Below are 23535 nucleotides of genomic sequence, written 5' to 3' on the forward strand. Positions count from 1 at the left end.
CAATAAACAGGTACAGTCCACCATGCTCGGGGAACTATATCGAGCCCTGGGAATACACAGAAGTGTGACAGTCTTTGCCCCCAGATGTGCCAGCAGTGCTCTTAAGAGACAGATTTACAAGGGTTGCATGTTAGGTTCTGTGCCTTTAGTAAAGACACTAGGTACTCAAGAGGATTAAGGAAAAGAAGTAACCACAGGGGTATGAGTCTAGAGACTTCTTACGAGAGAGGGAGACTCAAGCTAGCCCTACAAGTAAAAGTAACAGAGGGAAGTATGACCTTCTAGATAGGGAAAAACAATTATATTCATAAAGCATCCTTCTCTAAAATAACTTGGGAGAAAGAAATCAAACTAAGTTTCGTGGACATTTTGGGTCCTATGGGAAGAAAACTGATAACCAATGATATAAAACCGGACGGCTACTACAAGGTATTGGCTATAAGGTGCAAGGTGTAAGAATGATATTCGGAATTCATTCACAAAGAAAAGTTTCATTGCTCCCAACAACTCCCAACAAAGGGAGAAATTTCCTAAATGTTAGATATTACAGATCCACATTTCTATATTTTTTCAGACTCTCACACGATGGACATTCTTAATCCAAAATTGTAAGATGAACCCAGAAACTCTCTTTTATGTACAACATTGACACACTGAGTAATTCCTACTGTACTTGATTTTTCCACAGAATGAAACTAATCCTCACGGGGTTTCTCAAAGGCTTCTTCCTAAACTTTTGAGAATAAATAGTCTGAGCTACTTGGCTTGTAGAAGGCAGGTTCATACACAAGGGTGGGTGTGGGATAGATGGAAGGAGTTGAGCTCCTTTAGTTTCCAATCGCTACCAAAGAGAAAATATCACCTTAAGAAAAGGAAAACCAAACTGCCAAGATTTATTTAATTTTTTTCTTTCACAGAAAATACAAGTATGAATGTAAACATTGACACGTGAAATAAAGCACAAGGATCAGGAAGACAAATGAATTGGACAATACTCTTGCTTCAGCGCTTTACTGTTCCTGATTTCATTTGCAGCATGAATCACATGGTTATATATATTGGAAAAATTGAAGGCAACCTTCATTTAGATTCACTGAAACACCAGAGAGCCTGTGAAATACAATACCATACGGATGTCTGATGTTCCCTTGCAAAAAATTAAAACTCAACACATGTCCGTTTATCCATTTACCCAAGGCATTTAATTTAATGTAGGAGCATAAGAATGAATTAACACATGAGCTTTAATATGCCTGTGGAGACAAAGATTAAACTGTGCCTCTTTTGCCTCTTCAGAGAAAATAAAATTAACCAAATTAAAAGCAGAGCTGCCTGACACTGGCCAGAAGACGATACAATCACAGCAAGGTCTTATTTCAATAAATCCCATGAAATGCCAAACACAATAAAGGATTGCCACTGGTGCTCTGCTCTGCCCAAACGGTCACTTCCAGGTCTAATGCTGCAGAATCATGTAGGATTTTCAAGGTTCTTTCCCAGAACTCCAAGCTAGGAAACATGACCCACATAAATGGTTGGCATCAAGAACCACCTTGATTTAAGACAATCTGTTTCTAAACTTGAATTCAGTAATAAAGAGTGTGGGCCTCAATTCTCTGTGATTATCCCAAGAGATTAAAATGATGAGTCTTTCTTATCAGATGACACCCACGAGGTGACAGGTAAACTGTGATAACAGATGCCTACTATAGTCTGGTTTAGTAATGGGACTCAGTGTCGTAAACCTGGGGTTCAGATAAGGTTGCTTAAGATCTAGAGATGAGAGAGTCCTGGTATTCCCAAGTATACCTACTCCCTCACTCGGCTCCATAGTCAAAGGTTGTTATAAACAATCTGTAGTTCTTCATCCCTTGATACTCAACAATCTGCGCAGTCAGTTTATGCTGAACATCGATTCTCTGGAGGAGAAATGTTACTCTGACCAGGTGTTTTGAAACTCTTTTCCCAGGGAAAGCTAACCTCCCTAGATTGCCGAGACGGTGATTTTTAAATGAGTTTATATAATATCACATGAAAACCACCGTCATAACAAAACCACTCATTTGTCCATCCCTTACCTATAGCATTGGGCACGGTGTTGAGCAGTTTATTGTGCTGTCACTAAAGATATGTATAGAACAGAGAAACCCAAAATCAGGTTTTAAAAGGGATACGAACTGATATTCCCACGGAATCCCTGCTTCAGTCATGACCTTTTTTGAGCTATATTACCGTTAAGTTCTTGCTCAGAAAACCTTTTTTTTTTTTTTACATGCAAGATGATAAAATAAATCAGCACTGCACTCCTTGGATTAGAAAAAAGCCACTCATCATGGATCTCCGTCACTGAACTCTCCTATTTACCTCTGCAAAAAGTACAGGGCTTTAGCCACTGGGAAGGACCGTACACTATTAATGCAGGGATGGCAAGACATTTCACTGAAAATTCACTGTCCCGTAGTCAGAAGAAATGTGCAGCAAGTGGGACCCGTTTTGCTTCACTCTCCAGTTATCATTCTACACTGTCGAGACCTATTCCTCTCCAGTGCTTCAATCCCATCCCATATATTCCTTTAGAGGGGCTCCTAAAAGGGAGACTTTTTATATGGTGACTAGCCATTTCTTCCCTTATCACTTCTCTCCTCTCTTGGGATCAGTTCCTACTGAAAAGTCCTTCTCTTTGAAAAAATATGGAAACTGTAAAATAGATTCAGATACTATTTGCAGATACTAGACACAATTACTCTTAGGGAAATAAGGCACCTGTAATGTGACCCCAGATTGACTACAGAAGTGGAACTGATACTGGATCCTGTGTGGCTTACAAAGGAGCATGACTTCTAAACATGAGCGCTGCTTCCCTGCCACCAGCCAGGCTGTAAACACAGAGCCTGCTGTGATGGCCCAACCAACAGAGAGACTAGAGGGTCCAAAGAACTCAAAGAAATACAGATAAAATTCTTCCTTAAAATAGAAAGTTACATTATCAGTCAGGTCTCTGGCCCATCTCATCATTCTTTCAAGTATGGTTTCATAGTCAAGTGAGAAATGAAGAGCAGTAGATGAGAAGTTAGGCAACCTAGGTTCTAGTCCTAGTGTTATTACTTACTTGTTGTGTGACCTTGGGCAAGTCACTTTACCTCCCCCTGTAGTCTCAGTTTCTTCATCTGTAAAAAGGGGATAAAACCACTTGCTTTGTCTACCTCATGTTGTGACTGAGGATCAAATGAGATAATGCGAAAGTGCTTTGCAAACTATGAAATACTGTATATAAAGGTAATAGTATATACTTATTATGCTTTAATGAGGTCCTTATAATTGCCTATTTGACAAGAACTGCCCCATGCAGGATGTGCTTTGTAACACACAGACTCAAAAACAGGTGCTGTAAATATACATTGGTCTTTTTCACGAGGGTTGTTTTAAAAAGGGAAATTCTCAATTTCCTCAGAAATGGCCTCAGAATACATTACTTAAAGATGTGATATTATCCAAATGTACCAACCGGTAGAATTAAATTTCTCCAAATATGTCCTATATAACTATAGTCTGGTCTGTTGGTATCTTTATACAGGGAAGTCTTGAATGCAATAGAATATATATATGTAGTTTGTTGTAAAGGGAATAAAATGAAAATAAGAGGCATCCTATATAATGAAATTAGGTCACACTTCATCAAATAGTTGCCTTTTTCCTGAGATATCTCCAGGACAGGGTCCTAGTCCTGTGAAGAACTTTCAGAGAAGCTTAGTCTTGCTGGAGGTGCAAAGGACATGTAGGGTGGCAACTGGGCTGTGCTCATTTTCAGTACTAGGATTTGAACAAGAAGGTCTGCTAGGAGCTGCCACACAGCTTTGGTGAGAAGCCCATATGGCCCAAGAGAGGCTTGCGAGTTCTCGGATGCCAGGCCAGAGTGTGGAGAACATCCTAACACAGCCATCCAGTTCAGGGACTTTCAATTCTTCCTGTGAGTTGGTTCTGCTCTTCTCCGGTCTACTAAATAATTGAACAGAAGAAAAACAATGAGAAGTGGAGCGCTATAGCTACCTACACTGCCTAGCCACACAAACATTACATGCAGAACAGAGACACAGGCGAGACGTGACTGTGGTGGCTCTGCCCGGCCCAAAGCAGCCAGGTTCCCGTATTTGTGGCGGACGGCCTTTATTACACACGTTATAAGAGATGGCTTGGAGGGAGCCCTGTCAGTGGAATCGCTAGTGAACAGGATGGTAGTCCTTCGGGGCCACAGGCATGTTGCTAACCTCCACTCTTCTTCCTGATTTGCTTTGCTTTCCGGGGCTTGAGGATGGTATAGTTTGCATACACTATATACTGATCTGACAAGAAGGGGACATAAAATGCCCGCAGAAGCTTGGAAGATCTGAAAAACAAGGACACACACAAAAAAGACAGAATTTAATCATTTTAGAGAATTTAATAATGGTATTGGAAGTGATTAAAGGAAATAAAATAAGTGCTGTGGTGAGGATTATATTTTATACAGGCAGCAAAAGCCTGTTATTTAGCGACTAGATCATGATAAAGACTTAATCAAAACCAAGTACCCAGTTATCCACACCAAAAAGACAGTCTCCCTATCAAGCCACAGTATATCCTTCAAAATAGCCCTAGGTCTTCACTTTGCATTAGAATATACCATAGGAAACTTTCAGACCAATCAAAGGACCGCTCTTACTGTAATACATTCTTAATGCCCAATGGTTTCTACATATAAGAAACTGTAGAGATGCCAAATGCTCAAATGACCCCGACCCCAACTTTAAATTTTCCTAAAGAGGTAAAGAAAACCATGTCCTAGGCTTATGCATAGTGTTCGCCAATTCTTAAGTCAAAGAGAAAGTCTTACACATGAGCTCATGTCATAACATGTCCCTGGCAAGTTAAAAAAAAAAAAAGAAAAAAATATACGTATATGTTATTTTGTATATATATATATGTATATGGCACACACACACACACACACACACACACACACATATATATATGTATATATATATAATGTTATTAAAATATAGGAACAGCTGAAAACCCGAATTTCTCATGAGTTTCTGAAGAATATGAAAAATACTTCACATTTATTGAACACTTAGCATTGGACAAGCACTAGGAAAAGTGCTTACACTTTTAAAGATATTGTTTAAACTATCCAAAACCGTAGGAGGAAAGTGATATTATTATTCCTATTTTATAGATGGTAAACTGAAGCTTACATAGATTAAATAAATTGTTCAGGGTCACACAATAAGTGACAGAGCCCTCATTCAAATCTAGATTTGATTTCTAGAGTCTGTACTCAACCACTATGGTTTATCCTGCATCTCAGGAACAGGCTAACAGGATTCATGACTTCCTCAAGATAACTGGACGTGATAGTTTCAAATTCTCTATCAAATATTACCTCTTGACTGTGATTTCTGAGTCTAAAAATCCAAAGTTGGCGGTTATTGCCACCCTAAATGAGGGAGCTGAAGGGTGTTCATTGCCAGTCCTTTTCCAGATTCTAAACTTGTAAATGTCATGTCAACGTGGCATTTGTACTGGCAGCATATCCCTGGGCTTGGCAGACTCCTGCAATGCCTGCACACAATGATATCGTGCTTGGCATACACACCTCTTAGAGATTCTGCCCAACTGGGACACTGGCAGTGCTCTGTGCTCAACAGAGATGCACTTCACTTCAACAGCTAACAGCTCAAGGGCTGATAGAGAAAACAGGCTTAGAATAGAGACACACGAGATAAAGCAGGGCTCCCACAAACAAAATGAACAGGAGGAGGAAGCACCTACCTCAGTCAAAAAGAAGTTAATTTATTTTTATTGTCCATGCTGCACAGATAAGGGGAAGGTCAGAACAGAAAGCTGTAAGCTACAGCAAACTCCTGTAAGCTTAAGTGTAGTAAAGAAAGGCTAAAACTAATTCAGTGTCATTTCCCTTCCAGTTGACTCCACAATAAAAGCTTCATTAATATAGTCAGCATAACATTAGGGCCACTGGGCCCAAATTTAGTGTTTGACTTTCTTTTTGGAAAAATTCCTTACTATTTGGGAGGGCTGTTATTTCATAATTTTATTCTTTTAGAGTATTCAAAAAAACAAAGAGAAACTATTTTATTTTATTTTTTTATTAGTTTCAGGTGTACAAGACACTGCAATAATTAAACATTTGCACCCCTCACAAAGTGATAATCTCCCTTCCTCAATCTACTACCCCTTGTACATAGCTGTTACAATTCCATTGACTATCTTCCCTATGCTGTACTCCACATCCCGTGACCATATATATATATATTTGTTTTACATAATTTTACTATAATTTTACATATATACATATATGTATATGTAAAAGTAGAGTTGACATTCAGTATTATTCGGCTTCAGCTTCAGGTGGACAGCACGGTGGTCAGACATCTACCCCGTCCATGAAGTGGTCTCCCTAATAAGTGCCCATCTGACCCCCTACAAAATCTTTACACCATATATAAGAATAAATTCAAAATGGATCAAAGACTTAAATGTACAACCCAAAACCATAAAACTCCTAGAAGAAAATATAGGAAGAAAGTTTGCAAGGGTATTACTATACTACCCTTGGTAATATTTTTACTGATCTATCCCCTCGGGCAAAGGAAGCAAAAGAAAAAAACAACATGTGGGATTACATCAAACTAAAAAGTTTTTTCACAGCAAAGAAAACCATCAATAAAACAAATTTGGCATTCTACTGAATGGGAGAAGATATTTGCCAACGATACATCTGATAAGGGGTTAATATCTAAAATTTATTTTAAAAACTCATACAATTTAACACCAAAAAATCAAACAACCCAATTAAAAATGCGCAGAGGACATGAAGAGACATTTCTCTAAAGAGGGCATACAGATGGACAGACATATGAAAAAATGCTCAACCTCACTAATCATTAGAGAAATGCAAATAAAAACGACAATGAGATTCTGCCTCACACCTATCAGAATGGCCATCATCAATAAATCAAAACACAAGTGCTGATGAGGATGTGGAAAAAAGGGAACCCTCATGCACTGCTGGTGAAAGTGCAGATTGGTGCAGCCACTATGGAAAACTGTATGGAGGTACATCACAAAAATTGAAAATGAAAAACTATACTTATTTTAAAAAACAGAATAAAACTCATTCTATCTTATAATTACCATTTGGATCAACTGTAATCTTTTATAAACTTAAGCTATATTATAGGATCTTAGTGGTCTTATTTTTTCCGGTATCTTAGACTATTTACAACTATGCTTAAAAAAAAAAAAGACTAAAATTACAAGAAAAAAGACAATGATGAAATCATCAAAAAGGATGCAACAGTAAAATAGTAGTATTACATTATCCTTCAATTTTCTTACTGCATTGCTCAGTGTTGAATCATTTTTTTTTTTTTTTTTTTTTTTTTGTTGAGAGCCCACTGGCCCATGTGGGAATCGAACCCGCAGCCTTCGGAGTTAGGAGCACGGAGCTCTAACCGCTTGCGCCACCGGGCCGGCCCTGAATCATTTTTAAATAAAGTATAAGACTGGAGACTACCTTTGTAGTCTGTTTTTAGCTTTCATTGAACACAGTTCAGAATTCACATTTTTAACTTTTCTGTTCATAATGGCAATGAGAAGAAAATTGACAGAGGAAGACACTTCACAATTATTAGACAAAACAGAAGATGAATGCAAAGAGACAAACAGCAGCACTCAAGACTAATGATGATGGTGAAATTGATCATATAAGCAAAATTTCAGACTATGTGTCTTCAGATGACAAATTACTAGATGACTTTTCTCAAACTCAAGAACTGAGGAGTGAACAATATATTTCTAAGAACAAAAAGGAAATAAGGTAGTCTCATTCAGTTAGTCATTCAACAGGAAAGACTTCATCATGTGATATTTTGCAACAAGAACCTACACCATACTGTTATGTTAAAAGGGCATATGACCATATTCTTTCATCTTTTATGATGTCTATGTGCCAAGTATTATTCGATACAGTTCCTAAGTGGACAAATGCTGAAAGCAGGTTCATATACAAAAGTAGTTGGAAGGATATAGATGATAAAGAAAAAAATTCAATGGATTGATCATTTTTAATTGTTTATAAGTCTAAAAATAAAAATGTGTGAATTATAGAGCAAGAAAGATAGCTGTCCTTTCTTTGACAAAATTATGAGCCATTAAAGCTTTCAAAAAATTCTTTAAATTTCACATTTTTATGATACAAGTGCAAGAACTTCCAAAGGATATAAGCTAGAACCTATTAAAGATATATATGAAGTCCAGAATCAGTATTTTCAAGATGGATATATTCCAGGTTCATGCATGACAGCTGTTGAGCAGTTAGTTGCATTCAGAGGTGTCCATTTCAAAACTAGGTGAATATGGAATAGAGATTTGGGGTTGTTACATTTAAATTATTATCAAAAATTTAACCGAAGTTTTTTTTTACTATCCTTTTATTCTTATTTTTTAAAGTTTTTTACAAATTAACTAAAAATATAGAAACAAAATGTGTCTACTGGGCCAAGACAGTAAATGATGTGTTGACTATTTTTCCTGGTATGCTAACAGATCATATCAAGAAGTTCTAAAAGGTAATTTCAGAACACCATCTTGGGCTATACATGGGACATAGCACCAGTAAAAATACTGACTGCCCTGAAATGGAAGAAGGGCCCACTATACATTATTGTGGAATGCAAAAGGCAAGCTGAAACAAAGGTAAAAAGATAAAGCAGACTAGAACAAAATGTTTGCAATATATATAACAAAGGATTAGTATCTAGAATATATAAAGTGTTCCTGCAATCAAAAAGAAGACAACTCAACAGAAAAAATGACAAAGGACATGAACAGAGAAAAGAAATGTAAATGGCCAATAAACATATGAAATAATGTTCGGTACTACCAGTAATCAGGAAAATGTAAATCTAGATGTAATTTTTCAATACTCAGATTTGGAAAAGTTGAAAAGTCTGACAGTATCAAACTCTGGTGAGGAATTAGGAAAGAAATTGCCTATCTAAGTAGCTGTGGAAAACTGCACAGCTACTTAGAAAGGCGACTTTAGCAGTATCAATTAAAGCAAAAATTATGCAGCCCCTATGATACAGCAGAGAACTTCTATTTTGTACTTTATACCATATTGCTTATTTTTTCTTTGTTTTACAGTTTACTTTCCATTTGTTACTATAAAATATTTCAAACATATACAAAAGTAGGTGAAATACAGGGGGTGCCCAGAAAAAGTATACACATTTTTTCTTCTTCTTAGTTTTTTAAAAATTTTATTGGGGAAGGGAAAACAGATTTTATTGGGGAAGGCAAACTTTTTTGGGGAACAGTGTGTACTTCCAGGACTTTTTCCAAGTCAAGTTGTTGTCCTTTCAATCTTAGTGGTGGATGGCACAGCTCAGCTCCAGGTCCAGTTGCCGTTGTTAGTTGCAGGGAGCACAGCCCACCATCCCTTGTGGGAGTCGAACCGGCAACCTTGTGGTTGAGAGTCCAATCAACTGAGCCATCCGGGAGCTCAGCGGCAGCTCAGTTCAAGTGCCGTGTTCAACCTTAGTTGCAGGGGGAGCTGTCCACCATCCCTTGCGGGACTCGAGGAATTGAACTGGCAACCTTGTGGTTGAGAGCCCAGTACTGGCTCATGTGGGAATCGAACTGGCAGCCTTTAGAGTTAGGGGCTTGGAGTTCCAACCACCTGAGCCACCAGGCCGGCCCCTGTATACACATTTTAAGAAAGGAAAAACTGTATCAAAATTGTCAGTTAGCTCAGTTGGTTAGAGCCCTGATGCTCTTAACAACAAAGTTGCCGGTTCAATCCCCACATGGGCCACTGGGAGCTGCGCCCTCCACAAGATTGAAACAAGTACTTGACTTGGAGTTGATGGGTCCTGGAAAAACACACTTAAGTAAAAATTATAAAAAAAAAAAAAAAAAAAAAGGTAAATTTCATTTAAAAAAATTTGTAATACTCAATATATACCAATAACAAAAGATGAATACAAGTCATGTTTGACTTCTGCAATTACAAGAGGTGCTCAAAGTGGTTACCATCAGCATAATTTTAATAGTTTTTACTTTTCTTAAAATATGTGTACTTTTTTTGGCACCCTCTGTATGCTACTGTAATTATTCTTTAAAACCAGGAGACAAATTTTTATGTAAAGGAAATGTCAAATCCTTAAAATAAACAAATAAAACCCCTGTGTACTTACTGTATGTAGTACTTTGTGTGTAGGCCCTGAAAACACAAAAGTCTCCGTTTTCAAAGAGCGAACAATCCAATTGGGAGAAACAGAATATGAATGATATGTAAACCATTACTTAGCATATAGTAAATACTAAACAGCTGGTACAGAAATTCAATGTGATAATGTACACATTCAAAAGAGAAGACAAACACTGAGGGTTGCATAGGTGTAGAAGAAGCATTTACTATACATTATTTCATTTTATCCATCCAACATTCCAAGGAACTAAACAACAAAAGCAACTTCCCTATTCATAACCAAATCTATAGGCATCTCTGTTCACTCAGTGGCAACTGAGTTTGAACAAAGAGTTTGAACAAAATGCAAACTCTTCCTCATGGCCTACAAAGCCCTAGGATATCGAGCCCTTGCTTACCTGTTCCACCTCACATCGTGCCATTTTCCTCCTTGCCCCCTACGCTCCCACACTAGCCTTCTCTCAGTTCTTCAAAATTACAAGTTCTTTCTTACCCTAGGGTCTTTGCTTATGCTTTCCCTCCTCTGCCTGAAACACTTTTCCACCCTGTTTTTCTCATCATTAAGTCCATATCATTTTTCATTCCTCATCTTAAATATTACCTAAATATTATCTTCCAACCATCCTAGGAAACCACTTCTATCACTTAACCTCTTTCAGTGTACCTTGTGTGTTTCTTCATTACACTTCATCATTTGTAATTATATATTTATTTGTTGGTTAACTTGTTGATTGTCTGTCCCCCACACCCTGCCCACCAGATTTCTGGGACCATGTCTGTTTCATTTACAGTGTCTGGCACATAGTAAGTGCTGAAAAACAAAAGTTGGATGGATGGGTGGATGGAAGGAAGGGAGGGAGGGAGGGAAACAGGGAGGGCTGATGAAGAGAGCAAAGGAGGGATTTTATACAAATGAGATACGAGTTCAATTCAATTCAGTTCAACCACAAGTGACTAAGCCTCATGTTAAGCAATGGGTTAAGTGCCAGGAATACAATGATGGACAGAGAGGGTTCCTACTCTCAGTGAGGAATTCAAAGTCCAATTGAATGTGTGGTTTGGAATAACCATCTTGCCAAGGACAAACACAGGTCTGACCTGGATTCATTAAGAGATCCAAGAAGCATCCTGCCATTCTTCCCCAGTGTACAATAATAAGAAATTCAGCATTAAATTCTAGAAAATGTGTTCAAGAGGCAAGGAGGCATTTCTAGTTAAGCCTGAACACAAGTCGATATAAAAGGTGGGACTAAACGTTGGAGAAGCTAAGAAGAATCTATTTATCATCAGAGCTGGGTACTAGAAAAATCCTTGTTACAGGATGAACCTCCTTTTCTCCTGCAGATTCTGCTTGTGATCTTTAATAGCATTATCTATCTTTGACACCTAAAGCCACTAATTTCTTCTAGAAGATGAAGTGAGGAAATAGTCAATAGACACATCCCTGAGGTGGGATGGGAAGATTCTGTGATTTTTTTTTTTAAACCAAAAGAACAAGTTAGGTTGAATTGTTCGTTTCTAACACTACAGCTACTGTTCTAGGTTAATTTCTTTACCATCAATAGCTTTAACATGTTAAATGTGACTAGGCCTTTTAAATTGTTAGATTGTATAATTGCTGGAAAAAGGAAAATCAAATTGGTTATTTGCCTTTGAAAAGAGCAGTTGAGCATTAGAATAATGTATGTGTACACATTCATACACACGGAAACACAGATCAGAATGAATCACAAATTAGAACAAAACTAATGCCTATCAAAACTCATATGACAATGCCTGTAATACTGTGAAATGCCAAAGTATTGTCCTAGGGAAGTACAGGCAGCATAATTTAAGGAGATGTAAAATATGTGCCTCTATCATGGCAACTAAAATACTTCTCCCAGTGAGCAAGTCACTCCAGCGATTCAAGGATGAAACAGACCTGGACAAAGCAATTGCCTGAATAGCATAATTAGCTGACAGCTCAGAATGTTTTCTAATTCAATTACTGACCCTGTTTATCAGGGTTAGGGAGCATTCTGCTGCGGAGATTTAAATCTGCTCTTGCTGACATCAGTGGAAGACAGGCTGCCAGTCCCTGATGTTGCCAGTTCAGCAGGCACAAATGGAAAGCCTGGGTCAATTTTTCATTTTAAAAAGAAAATATCCTAGTACTCAGTTTTTTTCTTTTTTAATTTTATTTAATTAATTTATTTTTTTATTAGTTTCCGGTGCACAAAACAAAGTAATACTTAGACGTTTATCATTTATATCCCTCACACTGTGTCAAACCCCCTCCCCCCATCCACTATCCCTCTCACATCGCACGGAGCCTTTCCATTTCCACTGTCTCTATTCCTAATGCTGTACTCCGCTTCTTGTAAGTATATACACACACACATATATATTTATATGTATATATATATCTATATTTATACATATATATACACATATATATATAGATAAACTTGTAGTTGACATTCATTGTTGTTCAGCGTCAGCTTCAGGTGTGCAGTGCAGTGATCAGGCATCTGCATCATCCCTGAGGTGGTCTCCCTCATGAGACAAGTGTCCATTGGATACTCTACAAAATCTTTACAACATTATTGATTACATTCCCCAAATTGACTTTCGTATCCCCATGGCAATCTTGTGGTTACTGACTGCTTTCTAATCCCCTCACCTTCTCCCTTATCCCCACCCCCCATCTGAAATATCCCTGTGAACCTGTAGTCTACACTGATTGCCAGTTTTCTTTCTTTTTTAAGCTAGTTCCTTCGATGACTCTCGCTCTCCCTTGCACTTAGTTCACATTTCAGTGACAGAGTTTCTACATCCTTCAGCGCAGAACTGGACTTTCACAGCAATCTTCGGTTCTGAAGAGAATCTCAGAAATCCCTCAAGACTTAATCTTAGCCATAGTCAATGTATAGTCCCCTATCAAGCATTTTGAGAACTGCTCAAAAAGCTGGTATGCCCCAAAAATGTGACTGGTTCTTTAACATTCTTTAACAGGAAGTGGGGTGAGGGGCATTAATGGGCAATAAGTAATGCACAGGTGACATTTATAACACGAAAGAGAATGCACACAGGAGTTACATGCTAGATATTATACTCTACTAGAATGTCAGTCCCCTGAAGACAGAACTTGACCTGTCTAACTGCTGTATCGCCAACTTTCAGAACAGTGCCACAAAAAGTGCTCAATAGATTGTCTGTGAATGAATGAATGACTATGCCTTGACTCTTAAGTCAGAGCATTAGTTGATCTACCTCACTTCTGCCAATATTCATTTTCCACAAGGAAAAGGAAATATCAAAAATAAGACGAAGATCTTCTTCCTAAAATTTCAGTCCTAAAGCTATCAGGTGAGGCAGAGCAAAATAGGAGTCTATAGTGTATGGAGTGGAAGGAGGGGCGCTGCAGTGGACCATGAGATGTTACATCACAAGTGCCATGTGGAGAGCATCCATATTAGCAAAGAAAATATTCATGCAAAAGGTCAAGTAACTTCTCCAGGTTTCAGTTTACACAGCATTTGCTCAATCATCATTACCCACGTCATCAAAATGACACTTTATTTTCAGCAGGCATGCCCAACAGACCCCTGACATTCAATGAATACATTCACAGTTTCGACTATTTGGTAGCAAGGGTCAATACTGCATATGATTTGGAAGTTTGCTGAGGCATAAATTGAAATCACAGCACTAAACAACTGGTTTACAGAGTGAATCACTTCACTGATTCGTGGCCCTGGGTCAGTCTGACAACATCATAACCTCTTGACCAGTCACCTTTACCCAATATTCAAAATTAGGGAATTGAGAAAGAACTACTATTAGGCAACTGCCCATTTTCTGACCTTCAGTCCCACTAAGGCTGCTTAGGAAATGCTCTTCACCCATCCTTTTTCCATCTGATAGCTACTTGGATGTGAAGGTACTCCATCCACCATTCCTGTGGAGCAGACACTGAACAGTGGTCAAGGTGTTTGCCCCTGCTCTTTGAACCCTCATTTCTGTGTGACAAAGAGTAAGTAGCTTTGGAGACCACAACAGGTAGATGATTCTGTCAGGTTCTACAGAGATGAAAATAATGAGTATAACTTTAAAATAACTCAGCAATCTTTATTGTACTAAATAAGGGCATCGGAAGTTTCTGAAGAAATCTTTATTTCACTTTTATTTTTATTTTTCATTTTACTCTGGCATAAATCCAGTTTTAAGAATGTGAAATACATCAAACAGTCAATATTTTCTGAGACCCTACTATGTGCTAGGAGTTGTAGAGAATCAATAGGAGATGTAGTTCCAACTCTCAAGGAACTTAGAACAAAGACCTCTGATGATGCTAGCTGCTGGGTCTAAGCCGGGTAAAAGCAGTGGTAGCCCTAAAGCATTGTACACACCCTTCAAATCCGTGAGTCTCTATAGTATGGATTTAGGGCACAGATGGTCTGCACATAGTCTCTTTCTACAGAACTAATTTTACAACAGTGGAAAACAAACTCTGAGCTTCAGAAAAACAGAAAAGATTTATTCTTCTTACAATAGCCAAGATATGGAAGCAACTGAAATGCCCATCAACGGACAACAGGAGAAAGAAGATGTGGTACATACAGTATACAATGGAATATTACTCAGCCACAAAAAATGAAATGTTACTATTTGCGACAACATGGATGGACCTAGAGGATATTATGCTAAGTGAAATAAGTCAGACAGAAAGAGACAAATGCCGTATGATCTCACTTATATGTAGAATTTAAAGAACAAAACAAACACATAAAACCCAGAAACAGACTCATAGATACAGAGAACGAACTGATGGTTACCAAATGGAAAGGGAGTTGTGGGGCAGGGTGAAAAAGGTGAAGGGATTAAGAAGTACAAACTGGTAGTTAGAAAATAGTCACAGGGATGTGAAGTACAGCATAGGGAACATAGTCAATAATATGGTAATAACTATGTACAGTGCCAGGTGGGTACTAGATTTATAAGGGGGATCACTTATAAATTATATAAATGTCTAACTACTATGCTGTACACTTAAAACTAATATAAAATAATACTGAATGTCAACTATAATTGAAAAAAAAAAGTCAGCAGATCTCAATTATTAAGCAATTGAAGAACACAATGAGCAAAACACCAATGTATTTTGAAGCCAAATCTAGCCTGGAAAAGCTCTGCCAGATGAAGGTCTAGGAAAGTATCTGGGGAGAAGGAAAAAAGTAAAGGCCCAAACTGATAAAGAAACAGAAATTATGAAAGAATAATGAGCAGATAAAGAATTACAGAAGTAGGGCAACTTCTTTCTTACAGCCTGTCAGTATTCTAGGCATAGATGAAGGAGCTGGAGACACCACCATGACTGATGTATAGTGAACGACAAGAGCACGTCAGTTACTGGTTAGGAGAGAGAACTTATTCTACCCAAAGAATCTGAACAGCATCTGAAGCATGTCGAATTACTGGACTGCCACCAAATTCTGCCATAGGGTGTAGTCTCCATTTCCACCTGGGTAGTAAGAAGCTGCAGATGGAAACAGCCTGCTGGACTATATTGTGTGCCATATGTCTCTTCTCTAGAAATTTCCTTTGAAAGGAAAAATTTCAGAAATTATCCAGTTTGAATGAAGAATGGCATCAAAAGAGCTGTGATGGTTTTAAACCGTGTCTGTAAATTCTTTGACACTCCTCCCATCAACAGGGAAAGTCTAATTCCTCTCCCCATGAATAGGGACTATTTATTTGAGTGGCTTGTTTTCAATGAACAGAATGAGGCAGGACTGTTAACTACAAGACGAGGTCATTAGCTCTTGAGATACTAGCTCTTGGAAGCCAGCCACCATGCTGTGAGGAAGCACAGGCCACATGGAGAAGCCACATGTGGGAGTCCTGGCTGACAATCCCAGCTGAGATCCGGTCAACAGACAGCATGTGAGAAAACCTTTGAGGTGCCTCTAGGCCCGACCACCATCTGATGGCCAATGCATAAGAAACCTGAGTAGCTGAAGAACTAACCATCTGAGCCCAGACAACCCCAGAACCATGGAAGAAAACAATAATACATAATTTTTGTTTTATATCCCTATGTTTGGGATGGTTTGTTACACAGCAATAACTGGAGCAAGAGCTTCCAACCATTCACAGTGATTATTCCAATGGTCGTCTTATTATCTGCCAGAAATAAATAGTTCTGTTTCTGCTGGGTTAGGGACTGGGCACACAATGGCTGCCATCAACCCGACTACACATAAGACCAAAGTGGATACAGGTGCCATGGGATCTTTACACCAAAGCTGCCAGATTCACTTCTTCGTGGATGATAAAAGTAGAGTCCTAGTCTCAGTAAATAATCTCCATAGCAGCTAAAGCTCAATGGCCACTAAAAAGCCTGTGCTGGGTACTGAAGGAATACAAATAGCTGATTCTATCAGCACAATTCCCACCTTGCTACTGTCCTCTGACTTGAAAAGGTCCCTCTCCTGCCATATCAGCCAAAGGTGTTAACTTCTAACTCCTTACCTGCATCTACTCTTCATATATAATTACTGATTTTCAGGACTTTGAAATCCTGCCCTATTTAAGTCTCCCCAAATTATCTTAAGCCTTAATTAAGCAAGCCTAAAATTCAGTTAGATGAGGTTAATCTGCTTCAAAATAAGGAAGAATAAAATCTCACAATACAAAAATCAAAGGTGAAAGCAAAGCAAGTAAGACAAAGGCACTTAAAATGAAGGTAGAGGGCAGGCGGAAAGTGGCTGTGCAAAGCAGTGATCGTCAGGACCTCCAAACTTGTTTCCAAAGCTACAAACGGGCTCCGTAGCTCAACAGGCCAACTCCAACATCCTAGAGAGGCATTTCCCTCCAGACTTCCACAGTCATTTTCACCACACTTAGAAAGGAACCCATCATTGAGCTAGTCATTTATTGCAATATTCTCCCTTCACTCCACTCTAGGAAATCTCAGAGTACGCATCACATCTACTCTCTTTTTAAATTATTTTATACAAGTAGCAATTATAACATCCTTCAAAGAAAAAAAATTATCTTTATTATAAAGTACGTAACATGAGACAGCCATAGTGACAACTGTGTTTGGTTTAAAAAGTGATATTGTTAACTAGTGTAGATTCCCATATCCTGGGATGGGGTATGGGAATTGATAGCCCTTTATAAAATTAGCCAAACACAGACATGGCAAACTCAGGAGAAGCTGCAGCTACCGTGTTTCCACAAAAATAAGACACAGCAGGATCATCAGCTCTACTGAGTCTTTTGGAGCAAAAATTACTATAATACCCGGTCTTCCTTTACTGTGAGACTAGGTCTTATATAATATAAGATATAATATAATATAAGATATAAGATATTAATAATATATATATTAATTTTTTCTCCAAAAGATGCATTAGAGCTGATGGTCCGGCTAGGTCTTATCTTCAGGGCAACATCGTATATGGTACCAACTAAGGGGTGACTAGTAAATGGTTACTAAGATTTTATGTCTGTATCCTCTTCCAAACTAATTGGATCTGGGGCCTCTAGCCCTCTGATGAAGCAGAGAAGAAGCCTATTAAGAAGTGAATGATCAAAATGGTGGCAAGAGGTGACCTCTGGAAATCTCCCCCAGAATTCACAACAAACTGAACAACTATAACTCCACAAAGGACTCCCTGCACAGCAGACAAGCAAGACAAAGAGGCCCACTACTGAATTCACCTAAAGGTGAGGAAATTGCGCGACCAGCAGAGGAGGGAAGGAAAAAGTGCGATGATGGGGCCATGTGAGTGCAGGACGCAGACCTAGCTCAGTGCTCCAAGCTCGGTGCATCCCAGAACTACAGCAGCTGCGGGAGAGGGAAGAACTCGGACTGCTAGGGCTCTGTTTATGGCCCACAGGGCTGAGGGGGCAGCATATAACACAGCTGAACCCAACGGTCACGGTAGAGACCTCGGAGCAAAAACTGAGGGAAGAGGGCTGAAAACGGTGGTTTAAGCCCTCACTGCCGAGCGGAGAACGGAAGCCTTAGGCACTGAGACTAGCCGCCCCCTCCCTACCCTCCCAGAGCTCGACCCGCCCACACCTGACCGATGCTAGAAGCAGAACAGTAGCAGTGTCAGATCAAAAGAACACAATATTTGCAGTTCTGAGAACTGTGGTCCGCAGACACAGATTTGCATCCCAACTAGTTCCGGCAAAGGGGAGGGAGCTGCGGAAGCAGGACTGGCTGTGGTGGTGGTCGCCCCCATTGCTCTGGGCCACCTCTCACAACGCACCCCACCTCTGGCCCCACCTATCTGGGTGGATCCCTGCAGGAGTAAATAGAACTGCTGAAACACATGGGCTCTGAATCTGATGCAGGAAGCGCTTTGGAACTTCAAAACCTCTCTGCATACCCACAAGGACGCAGCACCCTATAACCCAGGCGAACTGTTAACAGAGAAGAAGACCACCTTCTAGGGAATCCTCCCCATTGTGTGAGAAGCTGGAATAGTGCTGAGAAAACATAACACTACAGTGTGAGAGAGAAAAAAAAGGCTGCATTCGGAGAGAAAATAAAACATTCTACCAAAATGTACTGGAAAACAAAAGAAAGACCTCTTCCTATCAACCTATTGCAGAACCCACTCCTGTAGATGTCTAGGAAGAGAAATAATAAATCATTAATTGCCATGAATAACCAAGGCAACAAGACAGCTCAGAAAGAAAATGAAAAGTCTTCACAAAATGAACTTAAAGATATGGAAATATGTGACTTAATTGACAGAGAATTGAAGACTGCAGTTCTGAAAAAACTCAATGAGATGCAAGAAAACATAAAAAGGCAGTTTAATGAATTCAGAAACACAAAGAACAACATGAGCATTTTACCAAAGAGATTGAAATTTTGAAAAAGAGCCAAATAGAATTTCTGGAAATTAAGAACTCAATAAAAGAAATTAAGAATGAAATAGCCAGCTTAGGTAGTAGAGTTGACCAGATGGAGAAAATAATCAGTGACATGGAAGATAGAAACCTGGAAATGACATGGATGGCAGAAGAAACAGACTTAATATTTAAAACAAATGACAGAACTCTACAAGAACTTTCTGACTCCATCAGAAATAGCAATATAAGAATAAACGGCATACCAGAAGGAGAACAAAGAGAGAAGGGAACAGAGAGTATATTCAAACAAATAGTCGATGAGAAGTTCCCAAACTTGTGGAAAAAACTGGATACTCGAATACAAGAAGCAAACAGAACACCTAATTACCTCAACCCCAACAAGCCTTCTCCAAGGCACAGTGTATTGAAGCTGTCTAAAATCAAGGGCAAAGGAAAAATCATCAAGACAGCCAGGGAAAAGAAGACAGTAATCTACAAAGCAAAGCCCATCAGATTATCATCAGATTTTTCAGCAGAAACTCTACAAGCCAGGAAGGAGTGGAACCAAATATTCAAACTATTGAAAGAGAGAAATTATGAGCCAAGAATAATATACCCAGCAAAGATATTCTTTAGATATGAAGGAGGAATATCCTTCCAGACATACAGAAGACATACAGAAGAGGAGGGAATTTTCTAATACACGACCTGCACTACAAGAAATACCAAAGGAGGCTATTCGACCACGATCAACAGGGACACCTTGTGGCAACTAAAACATAAAAAGGGGGAGAGTAAAGGCCTGAACCGGAACATGGGAATGGAAAAAATAAGCATGCTGAAGAAAATGGAATATTCTAAATATCAAGCTTTCTTTTATATAACTTAATGGTAACCGCTCAAAAAAAATCCAGAACTGAAATATATACTGTAATAAAAGAAAAAAACAGAGGAAAACATCATGGAATACCACCACAGAGAAATAATAGACAACAACAAAAAGGCAAAGAAACAATGGAGACACAGCCTCATAAGAAAACTAAAGATAGAATGATAGGAAATCCTCACATATCAATAATCACCCTAAATGTAAATGGACTAAACTCATCAATAAAAAGGCACAGAGTAGCATGTTGGATCAAAAAACTAAACCCAACCATATGCTGTCTCCAAGAGACACATCTCAGCTACAAGGACAAGCATAGACTCAAATTGAAAGGGTGGAAATTGACACTCCAAGCAAATGGTACCCAGAGAAAATCAGATGTAGTTATAATGATATCAGATGAAACAGACTTTAGGGTGAAAAAGATAACAAGAGACAAAGATGGACATTTCATAATGGTAAAGGGGACTATACAACAAGAACATAATAGTCATCAATATTTATGCCCCCAATCAAGGAGCACCGAAACATACCAAGCAACTACTAACAGAACTAAAGGAAGAAATTGACCAAAACACAATTTTACTAGGGGACCTAAATACATCACTGACAGCTATACATAGATTATCCAAACAGAAAATAAATAATGAAATAGCAGATCTAAATGACACATTAGATGAAATGGACATAATTGACATTTATAGAGCACTTCATCCCAAAACATCAGACTATACATTCTTTTCTAGTGTACATGAAACAGTCTCAAGGATAGACCATATATTAAGAAATAAAACAAGCCTCAGCAAATTTAAGAAGATTGAAATCATACCAAGCATATCCTCTAATCACAAGGCTTTGAAATTGAATATCAACTGAAAAAAGAAAGCAGGAAAACATACAAATACATGGATATTAAACAACATCCTATTAAAGAACGACCAAGTCAAAGAAGGAACTAGAGGAGAGATCAAAAGATACATAGAAACAAATGAGAATGAAAATACATCCTACCAAAGTTTTTGGGATGCCGCAAAAGCAGTTTTAAGAGGGAAATTTATATCATTACAGACCTATCTCAAGAAACAAGAAAAATCCCAAATAAATAACCTCTCGTTACACCTTAAAGAACTAGAAAAAGAACAAATGAAACCCAAGGTCAGCAGAAGAAAGGAAATAATAAAAATCAGGGCAGAACTAAATGAAATAAAGAACAAAAAGACAAAAGAAAAAATTAAAGTGACAAAGAGCTGGTTCTTTGAAAAGGTTAACTAAATTGACAAACCCTTGGCTAGACTCACTAAGATAAAAAGAGAGAAGACACTAATAAACAAAATCAGAAATGAAAAAGGGAAAGTTATCACAGATGCCACAGAAATACAAAGGATCATCCAAGAATACTGCAAAGGACTACATGCCACCAAATTTAATAACCTAGAAGAAATGAACAAGTTTTTAGGAATATAGCCTTCGTAGGTTGAACCATGCAGAATTGGAAAATCTAAACAGACCGATCACCAGTAACAAAATTGAATCAGTCATCCAAAACCTTCCCAAGAGCAAAAGTCTGGACCAGATGGCTTCACTAGGCACAAGGATGGCTCAACATCCACAAATCGATCAATGTGATACATCATATAAAGAAAGTAAAGGACAGAAATCATACGATTATATCAATTGATGCAGAAAAAGCGTTTGACAAGACACAAAATCCATTTATGATTAAAACACTTAATAAAAATAGGTATAGAAGGAAAATACCTTAATATAATAAAGGCCATATATGACAAATCCTCAGCTAATCTCATAATTAATGGTGAAAAACTGAAGTCTTTTGCTCTATGTTCAGGAACATGACAGGGCTGTCCCCTATCACCTCTGCTTTTCAACATAGTGTTGGAAGTCCTTGCCAGAGCAATCAGGCAAGAGAAAGAAATAAAAGGCATCCAAATTGGCAATGAAGAAGTTAAATTATCAATCTTTGCAGGTGACATGATGCTATATATAGAAAACCCTAAAGACTCCAACAAAAAGCTATTAGAAACAATCAACGAATAACAGTAAAGTTGCTGGCTACAAAATCAACGTACAGAAGTCCATTTGCATTCCTATATACTAACAATGAAATCTCAGAAAAAGAAATAAAAAAAAAATTCCTTTTGCAATTGCAGCAAAAAGAATAAAATACCTAGAAATAAACTTAACTGAGGATGTGAAAGACCTATATGCTGAGAACTATAAGACATTTTTAAAAGAAGTTGAAGAAGACACAAAGAAATGGAAAGTCATTCCGTGCTCATGGATTGGAAGAATCAACACAGTTAAAATGGTCACATTACCCAAAGCAATATACAGATTTAATGTAATCCCCATCAAAATCCCAATGGCATTTTTTAAAGAAATAGAACAAAAATCATCAGATTTGTTTGAAACCACAAAAGACCCCGAATAGGCAAAGCAATCTTAAGAAAAAGAACAATGCTGGAGGTATCACACTCCTGACTGCAACTTGTACTACAGGGCAACAATAATCAAAACAGCATGGTATTGAAAGAAAAACAGACACCTAAACCAATGGAATAGAATTGAGAACCCAGAAATAAAACCACATAAACATGGACAGATATTTTTTGACAAAGATATTAAAAACATACAATGGAGGAAAGACAGCCTCTTCAATAAATGGTGCTGGGAGAATTGGATAGCCACGTGCAAAAGAATGAAACTGGACTGCTATCTGTCACCATGTACCAAAATTAATTCAAAATGGATCAAAGACTTAAGCATAAGACCTGACTCAATAAACTGCATAGAAGAAAACATAGGTGCTAAACTTATGAACCTTGGGTTCAAAGAGCATTTCATGAGTTTGATTCCAAAGGCAAGGGAAGTAAAAGCTAAAATAAATGAATGGGACTATATCAAACTTAAAAGCTTCTGCACAGCAAAACAAACCATCGACAAAATAAAGAGGTAACCAATTGAATGGGAAAAGATTTTTGCAAACAGTGCCTCCAAAATATACAAGGAACTCATGTAACTCAACAACAAAAAAACAAACAACCCAATTGAAAAATGGGCAGAGGACCTGAAGAGACATTTCTCCAAAGAGGACATCCAAGTGGCAAACAGACATATGAAAAAATGCTCAACATCACTAATCATCAGAGAAACGCAAATAAAAACCACCATGAGATATCACCTCACCCCAGTCAGAATGGCTTTCATCAACAAGACAAATAGTAACAAGTGTTGGAGAGGCTGTGGAGAAAAAGGAACCCTCATACACTGTTAGTGGGAATGCAGACTGGTGCAGCCGTTATGGAAGGCAGTGTGCAGGTTCCTCAAAAAATTACGGATAGAATTACCATATGACCCAGCAATGCCTCTCCTGGGTATCTACCCCCAAAATCTGAAAACATTTATCCATTAAGACAAGTGTGCTGCAATGTTCACTGCAGCTTTATTTATGGTGGCCAAGACATGGAAACAACCAAAATGTCCTTCGATAGATGAA

The 23535-nt window shown here is 38.2% G+C and overlaps 1 protein-coding gene across 4 annotated transcripts in view; it reads right to left on the bottom strand.

The window, feature by feature from the left end:
• Positions 1-869: 869 nt before the first annotated feature.
• Positions 870-23535, bottom strand: part of ALG9 (ALG9 alpha-1,2-mannosyltransferase) — a 94291-nt gene continuing 71625 nt past the window's right edge. For 3 of the 4 annotated variants that reach the window (XM_081062285.1, XM_081062287.1, XM_081062288.1), the window contains exons 15-16: positions 4266-4384; positions 870-3996 (exon numbers count right to left, since the gene is read on the bottom strand). In XM_081062285.1, the coding sequence (XP_080918411.1) occupies positions 3956-3996; positions 4266-4384 (160 nt within the window). In that variant the 3' untranslated portion in view covers positions 870-3955. The remainder of the gene's footprint in view (positions 3997-4265; positions 4385-23535) is intronic. The other variant, XM_081062286.1, reaches the window with a different exon arrangement.

The sequence above is a fragment of the Rhinolophus hipposideros genome (genome assembly GCF_964194185.1).
Source record: "Rhinolophus hipposideros genome assembly, chromosome: 10".
NCBI classification, from domain to species: Eukaryota; Metazoa; Chordata; class Mammalia; order Chiroptera; family Rhinolophidae; genus Rhinolophus; species Rhinolophus hipposideros.